This window comes from Sebastes umbrosus, chromosome 8 (assembly GCF_015220745.1).
Source record: "Sebastes umbrosus isolate fSebUmb1 chromosome 8, fSebUmb1.pri, whole genome shotgun sequence".
NCBI lineage: Eukaryota > Metazoa > Chordata > Actinopteri > Perciformes > Sebastidae > Sebastes > Sebastes umbrosus.
In genome coordinates, this window is record NC_051276.1 from 2,980,906 (window position 1) to 3,002,011 (window position 21,106).

Below are 21,106 nucleotides of genomic sequence, written 5' to 3' on the forward strand. Positions count from 1 at the left end.
TTATAACAATTTTGAAGTTCCTAAGTTAAATAGTTGTTGACTTGTACTCCAGAAACGAAATTGAAGTTAAAGAAAATCCCAGTTTTGGGCCAAAAATTAAAAAATGTTGGGCACCCTGGACTTCTAACCCCCAAAAAGCACAACTAGACCACACTGTCAACCATCAGACCAAATTTGAAGTTCCTAAGTTAAATTGTGTCTGAGTTGTGCTCCGGAAACGAAAGTGTGACACGCGAACGGACGGGAGGAAGGACGGACGAACGGACGGAAGGAAGGACACGCGGAGCCGTATCATGCTTGCGCATGCATGCTGCGAGTCTGTGCATGAGACGGTAGCGGAGTAAGTGTTTTAAATAGTAAGATTTGGCCTCCATGGTGGGAAAACAATCCAGGCTCATTTTTCTAAGTTACTTTTTTTCATCTGTGTGAAAACAGGTCAAAACAAAAATTTCGGGCCAGCTTTTCTAAGTGTTTGTTGTTGTAATAATTAGTTTGACCACCAGATTTCACCGGTACCCCATGTCCTAAATAGGACTAAGCATTCATGTTTTCTTCCAGGTGAGTTTTAATTAGCAAGTGTTAGCAAGCAAGCTATGCAACATTACTGTCATGTCTTTCTTTTGGCTAGAAATGAATTTGAATTGGCGTTATCTGCTGTTGGTGATAGCTATACTGATGTTAGTGACTGACGAAGAGTCACTGACGCTATACTGTTTAACAATATGTTTTTCACTCGCTAGCTAGCGGACTAACGGCCAATATAGTTAACGCTAATGGCAGATTAGTGGGGATTAAAATATATTTCTAGCCAAAAGAAAGACATGACAGTAATGTTACATAACTTGCTAACAGACAATATACTGTACGTACCTCGTGTTTAGAGTGCATGGAGACATTAAAACTCACCTGAATGAAAACATGAATGCTTAGTCCTATTTAGAACATGGGGTAATGGTGCTCTCTGGTGGTCAAAATAAGTATTACAACAACAAACACTTAGAAAAATGGGCCTGAATTTTTTTGACACCTGTTTTCACAGATGAAAAAAAAAGTCACTTAGAAAGATTGTTTTTTTTCACCTGTTCTTAAGTCATAAACACGGGAGAGAAAACAGTTTAGATCTAACTTTTTTTTCTTGCTTGCCTTTTATGGCTTCTGTACCGAAGTCGCAGAAACACCAAACTGATCTTCATGGTCTTGTATTAGAGAAGGGATGTCTTAAACATGTCTCTATCCACTACACATAGTTAATGATTAAGCGTGGTAGCAGCACAGTGAGTACTGAAGGAAAGTCATATTCTCAAAGCAACAGGTCACCCTTACTCCTCATTACACGGCCCAAGTTTACTGGAGATGGCTGTTGTGAGAAAAAATAGATTGACCAACACAAGAAGAAAAACACCTTTTTTCTAAGACACAGACCTCCAAATGACAGGTTTCATTCCAAAATGCAAAATAAAGAATTTGTTTATACTATTATATTATATATTATATATCTATTTAACACCAACCTTTTGATTATTATTGGTTATTACTGAAATTGACTATTATCAAATAATTAGCTGGGTAATTTAAAGAACTCATATTTATTGTATATTGAAGTTATAACCTAGAAAATAGAAAGTACTAAGTTTGAGGGTATTATAGCATTTTGGAATGAAACCATCAGTGGTTTTGGGAGGCAGAGGCAGTTTTCAATTGAAAGCTGTCAGACAAAGGTTACTGTTGTGTTCCACAGGCATTTGGTTCACTGGATTTATGGGTTTACTTGTTTTATACATGAAGCTGATCTAAGCATAGGAAGAATGGTAGTTAGAGAGGGTTGGATTTGGGGGAAAGGGTGAGGTATGGGTATAGGATGGGTGGGGTCAGAGTGGCATAGGGAGGTTCCCCACCTGGTTACACCTTGTTGCGATCTACTTGGGGGAAAACAGTGGTAAAACAAGGTATATCACATTTATGGATGCTTCACACACACACAAACAAAATAAAGCATATGATGACAACACCATAGTTTCTACTTTGTTACAGATTATATATATTTTGGTTGGTAGCAGATAACTGGGCGGGTAAATCCCAGTAAAAAATAGGCTCCACAATGGATTCAACTCAATTCAGCAGGTGTGAATGTGCCTGTTATTTTTGGAGGCGCTGAAGTAACACACAAATCAAAGCTGTTGGTGATTATGACAGGCCCCTGCTCGGCTCTTGTTCTGTAATTTGCACACTGCTACAACTTCTCAGTCTCAACCAAAGCATCAAATAAAAAAAGAGCAAATGCTGACAAAACAGGCCTCTCGGGAGATTTTCTAAATAACAATAATGATAATGAAACAAATAGAAATATCATCCCCAGCTCTGAAAACCAGGTTATCACTAGCATCTGAAGCTAACATTAAGAAGCAGTGTTGCAGTTTGCAGCATCAAAATGTGAAATGTGTCAGAAAGCTGCAGACTGAGCTCAACAGTTGAGTGGTTCCGGTCGGTGAGATGACACATTCACAGATTCAGCTTTGATGGGAATGCTATGATTGGTTGTCCTTGCCACAGGCAGTCGACCGAATGGAATGCAGGCAGAACGAGCTCCGGAGACATGCAAGGTGAGTGAATGACAGCTGACTTTCTATCTGTCAAAATAGCCATTGCAAATAATTTGTGTTGAGTTTTTACTTAACCTTCTGAAACATCAGATATGTGGGACTTTATGCATAAGAACAAGGTAGAGTCCTATCTATGGAGATCCAAAGCGTTCACTATATAATGAATAAATCAGACATTATGAAATAAATATTCAATATTGTGTCTAGTTTGCTAATTAAGCTAAAGCTAGCTCTATGCGTCGCTGTTTCCAGCTGACATTTTAATGTTTCGAGTTGACTCGTTTTAAAAGCAGGATATTGTAAAAGGGTCTTACATATGCTACATACATGATATTAAAGCTGCATGTCCCATGCAACAAAATCTGCAGCCTCACCAGATAATGATACATCCTTGAGACAAATATACACATACACGTTTGTATATTTAAATAGCGTGTTTTCACTTTTAACATTAGAAGTAACAGGGCAATCATTTGGCAAATTAGTGCTATCTCGGCTAACATTGGCTGGGATTTTGGAGTGTAAACTTTCCCAAGTCCAATAAAGAGCAAGACAGAGCTGCTAACGTTACCCTAAACCAGTGGTTCCCAACCTATTTTCCATGAAGCCCCCCCTGCTCGTATTTAAGAAAAGCTGAACCTTTCTTTGATGAACATAACTCGTTAGTGTGTGAGAAACCATGTTTTGACCGCAGTGAAGCCTGTGTTTGAAAGGTTAAATGCCAACAAATATCCATTAAAGTAGAATATTTTGTAAAATTAATACAATTTGTGAATTTTAGAAATTACTCCATCTATCTTTTATCAATACATTTTTGAGTTTTGGACTCAACAACGATTATGATTCGAGTTATACAAGTGAAAATCTAATTTTTCAAACAGACAGTCCAGAATAGACAAATCCTCGCGCACCCTCTGTGATCTTTTGCCTGTTGAGAATGGGGCTTTTTTAAAATGTAACCTGCAAGCCCACAAACTAATGTAGCTAGTTAATGCTAACTCTTGACATTGCAAGTAGCGCTAGGTTAATAGATATTGAGCTAGTTAGCATAATTTAATAATATTTATGTATCTTATACTGAACATTGTGTCTCCAAAGTATACAGGTTGTCAGTCACTGAAAAGTACTGTAGTATGAGTTTCACTGATGAAAAAGTATTCACAAATGCTATTCAGCATACATTTGGAACAAACCATATATAGGCTACAGTATACTGTATATCCCCATTTACAGTATGTTACTGAGTCAGACAGATAAAGGTTAAGTAGGGTAGTATAGAACAACTGCATGTAAATGGAAATGATGTGACAGTACGGTCATAGGGCAGCCATTAAAAAGCTATAGCTAACAGTTTATCTAATGCGGAAGATCGATATTCCCCGAGATGTACTCATGCCCCTCCGACAGCAGCTCGCTGGTTGCATTAGCGAGCCTCGGGTGAATTAATGACAGAGAATGTGAAATTGATGGCATCATTACAGTCCAAGCAGAGCTGTGGCAAGGCAAAGTGCTGATGAGAACACCTCCCATCAGAGGCCCGTGGGGGGGGGGGGGAGATGAGGATGATGAACACGCAACGTGACATGCCCCTCTATAGCAGAGGAGAGCATGGAGGAAAGACCTTTTTAGCCAAGCACATGAAGGTCAGAAGATCTGAGATGGACGACGGGATGGGAGTGTGTCCCAGACACAACAGTGCACATCGCAAAAAAACACCCATCCTCACAAGCAATTTCACTTCATATACTGAATGTCTTACAGTCTTTTAAAGGAAAAATACACCTTAACAGATGGTGGTGATCTTGTAATTTTCAGCTGTTACAATCACCTTTTTGCACTAATAATCATAATGGTGAACGAAATCCAGTGACAGTAGCCTGCAGACCAAATTTCAATGCAGCTGTATGTTGTGTTTTGAGAAAAAACATGGCAGGGTTCAATTCAGGGAATGTAGGAAATATACATATAGTATATTTGTGTCTCAGTCCCCAATGATTATATTATGAACATAAATTATATTTTGAGGGGATAATTGCTTGTGTACATTCTTCTTTGCATGTAATTTCTCTACAAAGTATTAACTTGTGTGTGTGTGTGCAAAAATAAACGTCCAATTATCCTCTCAGAATTGAGGTGAGGATATAATTCCATACAGCAGACAGGCAAGTTTAGGAAGAGTGGTTCTACCAAACTAATTAACTCTAATTAATTAACAAATTGTTGAGTTGTATTCCTTATCCTATGATATGTCTTTAAAGAAAGCCTGGATACATTTCAAGAAGTAAGACTGAATATTGGAGGAAATTACTTGTTTTGCCAATGTAGGTGTTTGTATGTATGTTTTCTCTCACATACATACACATGTGTAATGACACAGACAGGCAAGATGAGAGAGGTAGAAGAGGCATTACCCCATGAAGCTCCTTCAAAACGATCCCAGCACAGAAACAAGGAGAGGAACATGTCAATAAACACACTGCGCACGCACTCACACGCACTCACACGCACTCACACGCACACGCACACACGTCTTGCTCTTCCAGGATTTGTTCAGGATTCTAGTTCCACCTCTCATCTGCTTCTGTTAGAAGATTTGTGTTGTTCTGCAATTTCCCTGCTTGTTTGTGCTGATGTTCACATTTCAAAGTGATTAGCACAGACTTAGACGAAGAGGATAAAGCTGTGACTGGCAGTAAAGGCAACTGCTTTCATCCCCTAAAATAGTGTTAAAGCTTATAACAACCACAAATTATTTCATCACATTCACACACATTTGAAACAAAATAAAATGACTTTGTTTAATCCCAGAATAAAAATGTCAAATATTAAAGCTTCAGTAGGCAGAACGTTTTTTTTTTGGCATCATTGGGCAAAAATTTCATAATAATAACCTTTCAGCGTATTGTAATTCAAGTGTTCCGAGAGATAACTAGACTTCTGCTCCTTCTCGTGGCTCTATAATTCTAGCTCTATGAACACAGGCAGGACCTTCTATGTAACATGGGTTTACACTTTCGTCCAAGTGGATCCATACAAAGACATTTGCATAATGTACGCTCGTGTACCATGCTTTGTGGGTGTGACTTTTTGACATGTCATCACCATTCATATCCGTACAACCAATGTGTTTATGTTTCTTCCATGGGAGCATGCCCCCAGATCCCCCTGGACAGTCCGAGGTCCTCCCACCAAAGTCTCATTGGGAAACACTGTATTGCGTCATCCAAAGCTGGATGCCCCCCCAACACACACACACACACACACACTTCAAAACTCATTCCGGCGCCACTGGTGTTCACTTACTACCGGGTCCACTGAGGAATGGTTGGGTTTTGCATGTGTTCACAGAACTTGAACTATAAGACAATCATCGTTGTATTTTGCACAGGCTTTGCCCTGTAACAATCTTAATCAAATACAATCCTCTACTGTTAAATCATCTGCTGCTTTAAACACACTATTCCTTTTTCTTCTAGTGAACATTTGGCAGACTAGATGCTGCAAGACTGGCTTCTGCCCCCCCCAACAGTCCACGTTACACTTTGTTTCAAATTGAAGTTTGGTATAAACACATATAACAAGTGACACACCAGATTGAACCACCACCATTAGTCACCATCGAAGCTGATGATCAGGATTAACTATTCACAAATTGGAGACATCTTATTTTATGACAAAAAGGTAGGAAGTTATTGAACTTACGAAAATGCAAAAGCCACCAGCGCCCCACTGACCACTATGAAGTCCAGAATGTTCCACAGGTCTCTGAAGTAGGCTCCGGGATGAAGCAACAGGCCAAGGTCCACCATCTAAACCAAAAGACACCATTATGTCTTTTCATTTTGTATTATTGTTACCTGCGCAAAGGCCGAAGGCCTAGGAAGGAGGTTATGTTTTCACCGGCGTTGGTTTGTTGATTTGTCCGTTAGCAGGGTTACTCCAAAAGTCTATAATGGATTTGAATGACATTTTTTTGGAGGGGTGGTGTGTGGCACAATAATGAACAATCCACTACATTTTGGTGGCTGGATTCAGGAGTTTTTTTAAGGATTCCGATCAGCCAGAACATTAACCTCTGGGTATAACACATACGCAGTGTAACTGATCACGCATTGATGATGCATGACCCCTCCTCTTTCCTTCAGAGAGAGAGACAGAGAAAGAGCGGGGGGGGTGGGAGGGGGATTGGGGCAACTGTAAATTCGCCGTTTATTCACATTAAACTCGGTGAAATTACAGTCGAGTTGGACCAAAGCTCACTTGGTGATTGTTGAAAAGAGTAACGACGACGGGTTAGGTGAGTTTTATTTTATTTCTGTCCAGTTTGTTTGTTTTTTAACTTTATGCTGTTTTATTTTATTTCATATCTATTACATTTTACTGATTTGAATTATGTTATTATTTTTTTCCTTCCTCCACTCATGTGAATGGCGCTTCAAACGCTGTATCCAGTTCCCTTTATACATCCATGTTCCCAGCACAAAGCACTTTACGGTTAAGAAATAACAGAATACAGAGATGCTGAATTTAAAGATAGTTTGTTAGATTTCAGGTGATTGCAGAACAGCTTAGAATCAGGGATGGTCACAAAACAAAGGATGTACAATGAAGATAAGACAGTAGTGATTGTGCTCGAGGCAGCTAAACGATAGCTTCTTGCTAATGTCATTCATCGATTAGCCCCGTTTGGGACTAGCGTTATCCGTTGCACAGCACCCACGTTATTAATTCAGTTTTGTCTCGTATTGCAAATTTTCGCAACGAAGAAAATAATAGAACGCATCAGACTCAGTGTGCAAGGTTTCTGTGCGTAACGACTTTTATCGGATGATGGATTAAAAAAACGCACAATACAGACTGGGTGTGCAAAGGCCTTAAAAGACATTGATTTATCTGAAAATAAAGTGGATTATAAATAAAAAGGTAGATTAAGGCAGCCTGATATCCTGAGTACACCACAACGGTCACAATGAGGTGAGATCCTGGCACTGATAGTCTCAATGTCCTTTACACATTCATCACTTTAGTACTTTCAGTCGAAATTGTGATGAGTCTGCAACTTAATTCTGATGAATTATAGTCAAATACATAGTCACAGTTTAACTGAGGAAGAACAGTGCAGTGAAAGACAATGACGTCATGAGGTTATCAGTGTTTTGAATGTGTATTTATCTACATGCTCACCTTGATCACCATTTCAAACGTGAAAACACCAGTGAAGGCGTAGTCCAGATATTTGAGCACCTGCAAGAGAGAGACTCAGTCAGTGCTGAGAATGACGACAGATGGAGAAACCTATTCTGGGATTATGGCAAATAATGCTGTGTGTGTACTAATCATGTTTATCATATCAGTCTGTACACTCTTAGAACCATAGAGGATCCTTCAGCTTGTCCTCATAGGAGAACCCCTTGTGGTTCTTGGTAGAACCTTTTATAAAGGTTCCACCTGGAACCCCTTTCAGAGGGTTCTACCTAAAACCCAACATAAATACCTAGAACCATCTGTAAAAGGTTCTACAGAGAGCCCTTCTATGGTGTAATGGTTTCCCCCAGAACCCTCTCTGGAGGTTCTATCCAGAACTTTTCCACCTTCGCAGGGTGCTAACAAGGACACCTTTTATATTCCAAAGGTTTCATCTAGAACTCTAAAGGGCCTTTCTCACAGGACACGGTCTTCACTGCGCTCGCCACTGGTTTCAGCACAAATATCAGCACGCTGCTCACAGCGACGTGGCCATCTGGAATGAAGCTAAGTGGTGAGTGAGAGCGGTGTGAAAATGGTCAGCAAACGCTGCTTTGTTTCATGTACGTATCTTAACAACAGCTCGTATATCTGCAGTCCTCGGTCGGTTTTGAATGACGAATACAGACTACCGCCGCCTGCAGGTGTTGAGAGTTATTTCCTCTCACGCAGGCACAGAACGTACGTGCTAGCTGGCCGTCGGCTGTAGTCTTTGCGGTTTGTTCAAATGCAACTTGTCGGCTAAGACGAAGGTAACGTGAGGCGACACAACAGTCGGCCTTCATTGCCGCTAGTTCTTTAATGTCGGCTTTGTTTGTCCGGGCCTTTAAAGAGCCAGGGCTTATGTGGTGCAGCGCAACCCACAACAATCATGGTTCACCATCACAGCTTTTGGAGGGGTGTGGGCTGGGTTGTGAGCGTTCCCCCTTTAACACCCATGCTTTCAACAATCCCTGAAGAACTCTCTCTTCCAAAAAGGGTTCTTAATGCAGCCCTTAGTCTTACAAAGAACCCTTGAAAAAACCTTTATTCAAAAAAGGGTTCTTCAGAAGCAAATGGTTCTTGGTTGAACCTCAGCCCTTCTGGAAGAACCAGTTTGGAACCCTTATTCCTTTATTTATTAAGAGTGTAGGTTTGTATTGCCTGTTTTAGGCACTGCATGTTAATGTGTTAGCATTGAACATCAGAGTCATTATTTACTGAGGGAAGATATACTGTAGTATCTATGTTTTCATTACTTTAATTAACTTCCTTAACTGGCAGGCCAAACTCTATACTGTCAATAAATGAAAATCAGGATAAAACACTTTTGTAGTTGATATTATAATCTATTTGTGCATGTGTTTATGTGTGAAGTTCATGTACACTGTGTGTCTCACCTGGTTGCGAGGGGCGTTTGTCCAGACAGGGTCCTCTGCTGCCAAAGCAATACTGCTCATAGCAATGACAACCAGGATGGACATCTCAAAATAACGCAGAGTCACAATGTAGTGACATAACCGCCTCACCCTGAGGAGAGAGAGAGAAAGAGGCAGAGACAGACAGAGAGAGGGAGACAAACAGCAAGCAGTGGACACAGAGATAACAGAGATTAGGCTGTGGCAGCAGCTACTATCTCCTCACTATTTATTCGCTAAAACACACATAAGTCTACAGCAAGGATCGAAATAAAGCCCTGACCTTCTTCAGGGAAAATGTTTCGTAAAGACAAAGCTTAAATTTTATAATGACACCAAATACCCGTGGTTATTCATAGTACACATGAGAGGTGCAGTTCACAATTGCAGTTGCCAATGTCCCAATGCACAGGACGCTTAAGATTCAAAATACTGTGTGAGATAAACTGAGGACCAGTCCACACAGAAAGCAGTCAGGGAATCCAAATATTACATATCGGGAGTAGCAAAAGGGCAGGAGATGTTGCAGAAATGTAGCGAAAGCCATCATAAAGAGCATAATGCTCAGATCTCTCTCCATAGTCTAATTTCGAAAGCATGCGGGAGGTCCTACAGAAGTGGACAAAGGAGGTTGAGTTGACTCACGGATTGGTCTGTCCAAAGATGAACATAGAACTGTAAGGCAGGATGGGTTTGGGTCCACACTGACTGAGATCCCCCAGGGTCTTCTCATTCATGGGCATTGTCTCACAGTCAATACTGTTCACTGGGAAGATAAGATAGTGTGATTACAGCAATGCAAGCAAGGGTCATGACATCACATTTGATTCTCTCTAAACCACCAAATCCAGTAGGTCATTTACTGAATCACAACCCCAAACAATCAGCACATCTAATTTATTGTCCTCAGAACACCATTGGAGAATAAATGTGATCTCTTCTTACAATTAAAGAATCTCCAGCTACCAACCGTCATATGTTTTGATCACGTCCCTGTTTAAACAGCTATTGGTTGGAAGTACTTGATACAATCTCACAAAAAGTCTCAGCCGCTGTTGAACCATCTGTGATCGCTATGAACGTCTTTTTGGGTGGACTCTTGATTCTTCTTGTTGTTCCAGCTCACCATTCATGGATTTGAGACATTCTTTTTTATTTATAAATGTTTGTAGGCCAAATAGGAAGTTAGCATTCCCTTGACAAAAAGCCAACAGGATTTCTCTATCTGGTTTTGGATTACTGCAGAAAATAAGTTCTTTGGCAAACACACGCTTATGATACTTACACGTTTTGTTCAACAAGATAATCTCCACAAACGAACACCACTTTTTATGATTTTTGAAGTGTGAATGCAATCACCAGAAGTAAAAAGCTAACGGTAGGCTATAAACGAACTACACCGTGGTCGCATGAACGCGAGTATAAACAACGAGGCTGTAAAGGCGGACGTGTCAGCGTGATGACGTTTTGTAGTCTCATTTAGCCACTTGTTAGCAATCGCCTTTTTTAAGACACATAAAATCTTCAAAGTTCACAAGTGGGATATTTACTGACGTATTTTATATTTGACAAAATGTTAAAATCTCTTGTGTTAACCACAGACCTTATTTCAGGCATCTAAATAAAAACCCATTAAAAGAACCCATTGACTTCCAGACGGGGGAACAGGAAGTGCTAAAATGCTAACGATAACGATATGATATGATTGATTATGAAATGATTTAAAAGAACAACACGTAGCACTGAAAGTCAGCGTTTTAAAATGGGTAGCCTACAGCAGTTCAAATTCAAAACGCTGGAGCCGTGGCCCATCTACTCCTCCGGTGTGACACACACTGCAGACACTCTGCTTTCTTCACAGTATATGATATCTTCTCTGTACTCAGCATACTGTGAATGGTTTCAAAATGTTATGGCTGCCATGCACATCAAATTCTGTGTGCGTCCTGTAGGCCTCAGTAGGTACTGACTTTGTATGAGGGTGGTGTCTCCAGGTGGGGAGGTGATAGTCACAGGAGGGATGGAGCTTTGGCCAGTTCTTTTGACGTTCCTCTGGTTGTCTGAGTCCTCCGGTCGGTCAGGAGGCCAATTGGCCCCCCCAGAGCCCTGCTGGGGGGAGATGGCGAGGGACTCCCCTTCTGAGTCGCCACACCTGTCCCAAGAACAGAGATAGCATCTTGGATATTAATATATTGTATTTTATCAAATAATATCTCACACTGATGGCCTGGAGGGAGGTGGGGGGTGGGTTAACCATGATTGTGTTCCTTACCACCACTGCCAGTGGCATTTCATTAGACTTAACAAAGGCTGATGGATCAGAGTAGTAGAAACACCATTTAGTGTAATACTGCATGGTCACTGATGCTCTTCGATGACCGCTTTCAGTGCAATTTTTCCCTTCCAAAAGGCAATTGTACTCCAAAAGGATCAGGAAAGTGAGGTGCTTTCGTTGTTTTGGCTCTGTTCCCCAGTCAAACAGTGACTATGAAGTGTCAGTGCTGACTTTAAACTTAAAGGACAGTGTTCCAATTCCACTGTGGCTTTTGAGAGGGGGTTTCTGATCCAGTTCCAGTTTGCTACATTCACTGAAACCAAACTATACGGCTAAATATATGACAACGATAAAACATATAGCTTATAAATAGCAGTATATAACATAATTTCTCTCTTTCTTTTCATTGGACACACACGTATTACACATTACAAGGAGTACACTGCCTTATGTGAAGTTGTAGACATGTAGCAGGATGTTTTCTTTATGTGCCAGGATGTGATTACTGATGAGTTAATGTCATTAAAGTTCATTCATCTAATTGGAGTTGAACAGTAAGCTCATTTCTGCTTGTTGAGATGTGTAACGATGATCGTATCACAAGCATAGACGGCATCAAGCCTAGAGAGAGTGAGACTTTATTAGCATAACTGAGCTTGTGTTTCACTGCATGAGATCAGACTGAAGAGAAAACGTGAGATACCAAGTGCCTGCTGATGCCAGTGGGTTGTAGGGAGTCTGATTGGTCAAGTCTTGCCTTATCGTCGACTGATCGTTGAATCATGTTATCATTGTTTTTGCTCATTGATCCCCCTCTGTTTAAGCTTTATTTATTTATTTATAGAAAAATAGTAAAAACAACAAAATGATTTGCCGAAATACATGACTATCGCTCAGCTGTTGTTTCAGAATAATGGGCTGCGCTGTTTGCTGTGTGTGTAGATGCGGTGCCGTCCAAAGTACTGAAACGCAGCGAAATGTTCTGAAAATTTGGTTAAAACTTGCGATATATTTGGATGGAAACCTGGCAACTGACTACAAACAATGTGCAACCAGGTACTAAATTTGATGAGTTACTCACATTTATGTTGACTTACCTAATTACTCCCTGCCTCCACCAAATTGTAGGGCTACAATTAAAATAAAGTAAAGTCGACCATGCAATAGTTTAGATTTTGACCTGTGACTGTGGGTCTTCTCTCTCTCGTTGGACTCCTCTCCTTCCACTGTGGACTGACCCCTGGATCCATGAGTCCGATGTTTCCTCCTCTCTCCATTGGCACCACTGTCTCCTCTGGAATGCCTATCCCCATCCCTGTTAGACGAATGTCCATCCTTGCGGCGGGATCTGTGCTCTCCCCTCCCTCCACTGTTCACTGTCCCGTTACCCCCTCGGGACTGCCGGTGTGAATGATGATGCCGATGCTCTCTCTCGCTCGTGACTCCTCCACCTCCGCTGTCGTCCACCGAGCTCTGATGGTGATGTCTCCTGCCTCCCTCTCGGCTGCGAGACCTCTCGCTCTTCTCCTCTTTGTCCCGGCTGCCGTCGTGGTCTTTGGAGCGGCTGTGATGAACGTGGTGGCCCCCGTCCTTACTGTTGCCACTGTTATCATTCGTCTCCTCTCTAGTTCTGGTCCTGTCCCTGTCTCTGTGGCGGTGGTGGCGGCGAGGCTGGTGAGGTACAGGAGGAGGAGGAGGGTCAGTGGCAGTCACTGCCTCCTCCGGCATGCCGGGCTTGTGATGGTGGTGCTGGTGGCCGGCCACCAAAGGCCCGTCGTGAGGCTCGACAACCAGCGGCCGGTCGAGGTGGGTCTTCATGTCGGGCCGGATGTTGAGGGCCGAGGACATGCGGAGACGCTCCTCAAGATCCAGCTCACTGTAGAGGGCCTCGCAGCTCGCCTGGTTCTGCCTCCTCAGCTGGTTGGCCCTCTGCTCCCACACTGACATCGTCTTCATCGACTTCTGCTGCTCCTTACTGGGGGAGGGGCAGAAGAACCAGACCAATCAAAACCACTGAGATTGATATCAAATTCTACGGAAATCATTTTCTGCACTTTGATGTCAGCACCACCATTTTGTCACAACAGTTTGTCGTTTCTACAAAGGGTATAAGCATTTCCAATGGATACACACTGGCAGGCATGGTTTTATTTGAGGCGTGACACATTCAGTATGTATGTACTTTATACTTCATGGCACAAAACACCAGCAGTATTTCATTTTACACCTCAGGATGGCACACAGTCCCTACATGCTGAATGGTTTACAGTATGACCAAGGTGCAATGGAATTTTCAACACTGGGTCCAGTCTACCGTGGAGAGAGCCCGTCCATGGATATGTCTGAACAAAGGCCAAGCATGGCCACGTTACCATGCTTTGACATGCTACTTTTTATCAATGTCTGTGTCAATACAGCACTTTGAAATGGCTGAATGCATGCACCTCTGATACTGTGTGAATTAAAACAGTGCCATCTCTTCACAGTGGGAAGTTACATCTTACAATGCCACTTCTTTGTGAGAGAAGTCAATCTGTTCACTACACAGATTAGGAACAGAAAATAACTTAATCCCACTTTCCCTACAGTAGCATTCTTCATACTCACCTTCTACATATGTAAGGCAAACTGCTAAATACTCTTTTGGATGGACAATATGGGACTGGACTCACTGAATGAACGGAAAAGCCCGTAACATGGTGTGCATGGCAATAAAGCAGGGCAGAGTATGTTTTATTCACGTGGTCTTGCTTTCATGAATGTAACTAATGAGATCATGATAAAGAATGTTTTTAAGCATCATCATGGACCACCTCGCTAGCGGGCGGTTGGGTTTACCTCAGGTATTGATGGACTGGGGTGCAGACATAACTCCTACGAAAAACAAAAAGGGAGCAACAAACAAGGAGAGAAGGAGCTTCAAAGGGACAGAAACAGGTTACGGACAAAAAGCACAGAGGGGGCAAATAAGCTTCAGAAAACTGACAATGGGAGAAACATGTACAGTACAGATGCAAAATGATACAAAAACACAAAAGAAATTGTTTTTGCTCAGAAGAAGCAGGGAAATAATGGGGACAAAGATACTGAATACACACTTGTGCTGCTACACTGTTCAAAAGCTGTGGAATGTTTGGCATAGCTCTTTGTTTCAATGTTTCACTGCTATGCATAGTGCAGCCCCGTCGCACGAAACGGCGGATGATGAATGACACAATCATTTTTCGGCTCATTTTCTGTAACCAGTGTAGCAATAAATAAAAGCATGGTGGAATTCGCAAGCTATCTAGCTAACTAGCCAACCAACCAGTGGAGCATTAACCGGGCTGGACTTAGCTAACTAGCAGACAGCTGGCTAGTTAGCCAGATTGCTAATTCACGTTCACATGAAAAGGCGTATCAATGACGCAATCATTTTTTGCAGATCATTTTCTGTAACCAGTGTACAGTAGCATAAAAGCATGGGGGAATTTGCAAGCTAGCTAGCTTACTAGCCACCCAGTGGAGCATTAAGCAGGGTGGGATTAGCAACAGTTAGCTAGATTGGTAATTCCGCCATGCTTTATATGCTACACTGGTTACATAAAATGAGTTGGCTGGCGGCCTACGGCAGCGCTGGATCTAACAGTTCCTCCGCCCTCCAGTAATGCGCAAGGCAAAAGCATCTAATAAGAATGGCGTTCTTGCTTTAGGCGTGTCATTTTTACGCCATGCAGTCTGTACTGACTGCAATGTAATGCATCCGCGTAAATATGCTACGCTCAGAGCTAGTGACGTAGAATAAAAAGTGAAAAAGACTGCTTATGGTGGGTGGTAGGGGAGGAGGATGGGTCCAACAAATACAGGACTGGTGTTCGAGACCGGTGTTTTGTTAATGATGTGTTTTTTTAGTGACGTTTGTGAAGTGTTTTCCGTACTTATGTTACGTTGTTTTTTGTACGTATTGAACTTAGCTTACGTACTTAATTAAAGCGTGTAATATTCACGCCTCGGCGAGGCAAAACGTGACAGTGACACGCAATTTACGAGGACAGGCGGGTCTAATACACGCTTTGGCGTGATACCGGGTTGCATAGTGGGACATCGCACTGGTGCGTTGCAGAGAATGGGTGTTATTCAAGTAACCTGAAGTTGTTTTTCATAGCATGTCTTTATATATCTCACTACGTGTAACTAAAGAAACAGTGTGTGGCCATTCACCTATTTACAGGTGACATTGTATGTACCTGCTACTGAAATCTGCACTTCACAGCATCTATCTACCCAATCTGTCCATCTCAGTTGTTTGAGCTACAGAATTTGTTATTTATTCCAAATTAGATTTCTACAAATGAAATGACAACAACGTGCCCCAATGCTTTATAAGTAGAGAGTGATGATGTGTGATCTGATCTGAGACCTTGCTCACTTGCAATAAAGCCTGTATATTACAACAATTGTAGCAGCCACTTTTAGTAGGCTGTCTTAAAATCACTTATTACAGGCGCTGTAACAATTTTGGATGTAGTGAGGTAAAATGTAAAGTATCCAGTACTGTTTATTGTATCTGGGTAATCAATATACTCAACAGCTTTCTACTTATCTTTCATGTTTATTAAGTTTGTAAAGCATATTTTAGTGTTTTTGTTGCTAGTAACTCAACAACTGCTGTGTCCAACTACTAAGTCACCCAGCATCTGTCTATGTTTCTACTGAGCAGTCATGTTCTTCGTCTGCATAACACAAGCCTAAAGCAATAGATATAGAATAGGAGTAGAACGGACATGTGTACCGTTGCCATTGCCACCGTCGTAGAGGGCAAACTGCCGCATAAACTAAACCAACTAACGGCACTAAGGCACCAACTAACTCACTGAGGAGAGGTTTTGCAGCAACGCCAAAACGAGCAGGGAGTAGAAAGTCATTTTTTGAAGTCAGATAAGTGTCAACTTTGTTTGGCCCATTTTCTGCAACCAGTGGAGCTTAAAACGAGACTACTAAACGTCATCACGCTGACTTGTCTGCCTCGCGTTCATGCGGCCGTGGTGTAGTTCGTTTATAGCTTAAAGTTAGTTTTTTACTTCTGGCGATTGCATTCACGCTTCAAAATAATAAAGTGGTGTTCATTTGCGAAGATTATCTGGCTGAACAAAAACGTGTAAGGATCATAAATGTTGGTTTGCCACAGAGCTGACTGCAATAATCCAAAACCTAATGGAAAAATCCCATTGGCTTTTTGTCGAGGGAACCAAGGGCGATGCTAACTTCCTGGTAGGCCTACAACCAATACAATATGTCATCCTCTGAGCTTTAATGCTACACTGGTTACAGAAAATGAGCCAAACAGTGGCGGCAAGCAGCAGCGCTGGATCTAACAGTCCCTTTCGCCTCACTCCCACCTGCTTCGTATAAGGGCAAGCTACCTAGCTAACTAGCTAGCCATCCATCGCCGGAGCTGCGATCACACTTTACGGCTGACAAATATTGTTCCCATAACAACTAACCATCGCCATTTTCTTTTGTACTAGCCTAATTACCACGGAAAACAGTTCAATGTCCGTTCTACTCCTATTCTATATCTAGGCCTAAAGCTAACACGGCATTAATAACATACAGTACAATATACATTTACAACCAGCTTGGGAAGATGAATCACAGCTGAAAATATATATAATGAACACATACATGAACGATGATATGTACTATCTTAAAATCTACAGAAGAAGAGGTGCAGTAATTGAAAAATAAATAAAAAATAATTCCCAGACAGAAGGATGTTGGTCAGATACCATGATCACTAACACAGACACTCGTGACACTTGTTGATCACAGGGAAACAATAAAAACAGAACACAGGTATGGGAATATTGAAACACTCACGCAGCTCTATCAGAAGGTGTGATCACAGAGGAGCTGTCATGTTGTTTTGAACAATTCACACAGAAGAATGACATGATGACACCGGAAGAAGACAGGGTTAGACAGGTGAGAGAAGGGCAATGGGAGGATTTAAAAATTGTAACAGAGAGGTAATAACTCACAGTGAGTTAACGCTGCAGATGGATGAGCTGCTAGAGTGCGCGTTACCTCGACTGCGTGTTAGAAAACTGCACATGCACAAAACAAAAATGGGGGAGAGGGAACATAATATAGGATGAAGTCAGAGAAACAGCTAGACACCTTTCCACATTTCTCGGTCTTCTCTGTGTCCTTTAGTCTCCCATCACATTTCAATGCGATGGGCAGCCAAAGCTCAGGAACACAAGACTGAGACTCAACCAGAAAGAGAAATGTCACGCAAGTGGATCATCAGGGAACTGCCAAAGTGACAGTTTATTCAGTTGTTATGTTAAAATGAGCAAGAGAAGCACCATTAAATCCCAGATATGAGAGTGGGGTTATGCTGAAATCTATAAACAAGCAATATTTCACTTTAACTAGTGATGCAAAAAGCTAATTGAATTTGATGGATATTTCTAGCGGAAGAGCTGCTCTGGATACAACAATAATGTCATGGGCGAAGCTGAAAAATATTTGGCTAAATATTAAGGTCAGTCCCAAAAACCCAGTAATGTTGCAGCTGGATTGAAGCAGCTAGTAATGTTTGCGTGGTGACGCAAAGTATATTGTGCTGCCAGGGGCAATCATGTCAAATCCATGGATATGGTCGAGTCTGCTCATGAGAAATCAGATGAGCTTGGCATGCTTCGATTAAAACTTGGTGTGATCACTTTATAGTTTTACTATATAGTCGTGTTTCTGTGTGTAAGACAATTTTTAGATTAGAGTTCGTTTAACTGGCCCCACTTGAAATGCAACTGGTCTCAGTTGTGGTTTAAATGGGCCACAACTTCCACTGACACTAAGACGGTCTATAATCCAACCCAGTTATCTAGTAGCTCTCGCATTAGGTAAACAAAAACAGACCTGGATGAACAACTTGCATTAATATTGTTGTTGGCCACTTGTAGGCAGTTTAACAAGCCAAAACCACAACGCTGATATATGTATATACTGTATATATAGTATATACCACTAATTTCTTTAATGCATTAACGCAACTTGGGATTTTTAGGTTGTAGTGGGCTTTGTTTTAAAGCTAAAGTGAAGAGACTGGTATCATATGAAACTAGAAAACCTAAGGAATCTATTGGTAACAAGGTAATCCAACAATGTCATACTAGCTTGTCACGAAGTAGGCTAAATAACGCTCCAAACTTAGGCTAAATTTTGGAGAGGAAAAACTGGCATGGCCATTTTCAAAAAGGTCCCTTGACCTCTGACCTCAAGTTATGTTGATGAAAATAGGTTCTATGGGTACCCACGAGTCTCCCCTTTACAGACATGCCCACTTTATGATAATCACATGCAGTTTTTGGCAAGTCATAGTCAAGTCAACACACTGACACACTGACAGCTGTTGTTGCCTGTTGGGCTGCAGTTTGCCATGTTATGATTTGAGCATATTGTTTTATGCTAAATGCAGTACCTGTGAGGGTTTCTGGACAATATTTGTCATTGTTTTAAGTTGTTAATTGATTTTCAATAATAAATATAAACATATATTTGCATAAAGCAGCATATTTGCCCACTCCCATGTTGATAAGAGTTTTAAATACTTGACAAATCTCCCTTTAAGGAATATTTTGAACAGATAAAACAAGGGCAATTAATTTACGATTAATAGCGATTAACTAGTTTAATCGATTAACAGCCCTAATTATTATCTTATAAAATTGTTATTGTGAACATAGTAGCAGTTACCTATTTACACATTCAGCAAATATGGTACAACATTAGTATTGATTTGGAATGAGGTTTGTCTCCAGTATAAAGGTCCAATATTCTAAAAGATGCTTAAAAGCTCCATAGGGCTGATTAGTTGGGTCATCCCCATCAATTCTGTGACCATGAAAAGCAGAGGTTTGTTTCTCAGTGGATTTGAAAAAACTGATTTAGCCCCCATGCCCCTCGCGCTAACTTTGTGAAAGCCCCAAATCCAAAATGGCTACCATCGGCCATGTTGGAAATGATCTTTTCAATGTTTTGGCCTACAATGCTGAACAGTACGTGGTTTCTGGGGCTTTTTGGGTCGAGGAATTCAAAATTGATGACCTATTTTTGACCTTCAAATCCAAGATGGCAGCCGATCCGATCTTCAGCTCGAGAGGTGGGTTTTTCAACTTGTTATATTTGACAATGAAAGCTCTGCTCATGCTGAGTTGAGTTACGGACAGTGAAACCACAAGTAAGTATACTATGCAGGGATGCACCGATCCGATTTCTTCAGTCCTGATATCAATACCGATACCGATACTGTTACCGATACCAATACCTGGACTTTGGGTATCGGCCGATGCCGAGTACCGATCCGTGTTTAATTAATCAGCTGTATGCCTCACTGTGTGGAAGTGACTGGAATCATTCTTTTATGTGTAAGGCAACATCAGGCCTGACTTAAACATTGCTTTCATACCTTTGCAAAACAAAATGTATCAAATGAATACATAGATGTAAATTAACTAAATTGGTATTTATTAATAAAATAATAAATCATACAACAGTAACTTGGTAAAAAAAAATGTCAGAATTAACAAGTGTTAACCTTTTTAATGCAACTTGGTCAAAACTTAAGCATGAATTAAAATTTCCGTATATAATGTATATACAGTTGTATATAAACATAGACTTGAATTGAATAAATTGGCCCCATTGTCACCAATACCCAATACAGCTATTTGAGTCAGTATCGACCTGATATCCAATATCCAAAATCGGTGCATCCCTAACTATGAGTGACTCATTTTACATTACACACAGTCATTGGATTGTTTATATAAAAATATTGATTAGTGCAACTTTAAAGACCAGAATGAAAGAAGTTAAGGTCTCTGCCATTAATTAATCGTCTTTAGACCAAATGTCCCTCCTTCAGAGTCTACGAAAACAAAGTCGCACACTTACTAATACATTTAGAAATGATTATAAATCATTTTGTCAGGATCTATTTTGAAGCATCCTGAAATGCTGATAAATTAAAATGTACTTTAACTCTGCATGTCCATTGTGTGTATGAGCCAGCACCTCAAGATTAAAGGTGTGTATTGTGTTTGCCATGCGGCTGTGCCACATAGGGTAGCTACCATGTGTTTAATAAGTCTTTCTGACGCTAGTCGCTGAGGATCAATGCCACCAATAAAGTTATTTATGTATCCAGAGCTGCACTCTTATGTTTTTGTTACACAAACTTTATGCATACAAATGAGCCTTAAAGGGTAACTGGTATTTTTCAACCTGGACTCTACTTCCCCATGATTTTGTGTCCAGTATTGAGGGAGAATGCTGTAGAAGGCAGCTGCTAATTTTGAAAGTGAAATGTCATTTTTCTGACATTTCACTTTCTGTTTTTTATTGTGTCATGTGACTTTTTGCCAGTGGTGAAATTGTAAGTGAATCGTAAGGATGTTGTATTGGAGTACAGAAAGCGTAGCTTAGTGTTATCTAAAAGATTTTCAATACCATGGCTGAATATTTAGAAAGATTTCAACAATGTGGTTCCAACACTAGATTTCAGAACGAGACTTCTCCAAGCAAGACACATAATAACAAAC

General features: G+C 40.9%; 1 protein-coding gene across 5 annotated transcripts in view; it reads right to left on the bottom strand.

Moving 5' to 3' along the window:
• Positions 1-21,106, bottom strand: part of cacna1ba (calcium channel, voltage-dependent, N type, alpha 1B subunit, a) — a 200,718-nt gene that overhangs the window by 62,179 nt on the left and 117,433 nt on the right. For 2 of the 5 annotated variants that reach the window (XM_037776826.1, XM_037776827.1), the window contains exons 19-28: positions 17,537-17,602; positions 14,355-14,390; positions 12,697-13,491; positions 11,212-11,393; positions 9,887-10,007; positions 9,224-9,353; positions 7,785-7,844; positions 6,303-6,409; positions 5,012-5,023; positions 1,896-1,916 (exon numbers count right to left, since the gene is read on the bottom strand). In XM_037776826.1, the coding sequence (XP_037632754.1) occupies positions 1,896-1,916; positions 5,012-5,023; positions 6,303-6,409; positions 7,785-7,844; positions 9,224-9,353; positions 9,887-10,007; positions 11,212-11,393; positions 12,697-13,491; positions 14,355-14,390; positions 17,537-17,602 (1,530 nt within the window). The remainder of the gene's footprint in view (positions 1-1,895; positions 1,917-5,011; positions 5,024-6,302; positions 6,410-7,784; positions 7,845-9,223; positions 9,354-9,886; positions 10,008-11,211; positions 11,394-12,696; positions 13,492-14,354; positions 14,391-17,536; positions 17,603-21,106) is intronic. The other 3 variants (XM_037776831.1, XM_037776828.1, XM_037776829.1) reach the window with 3 other exon arrangements.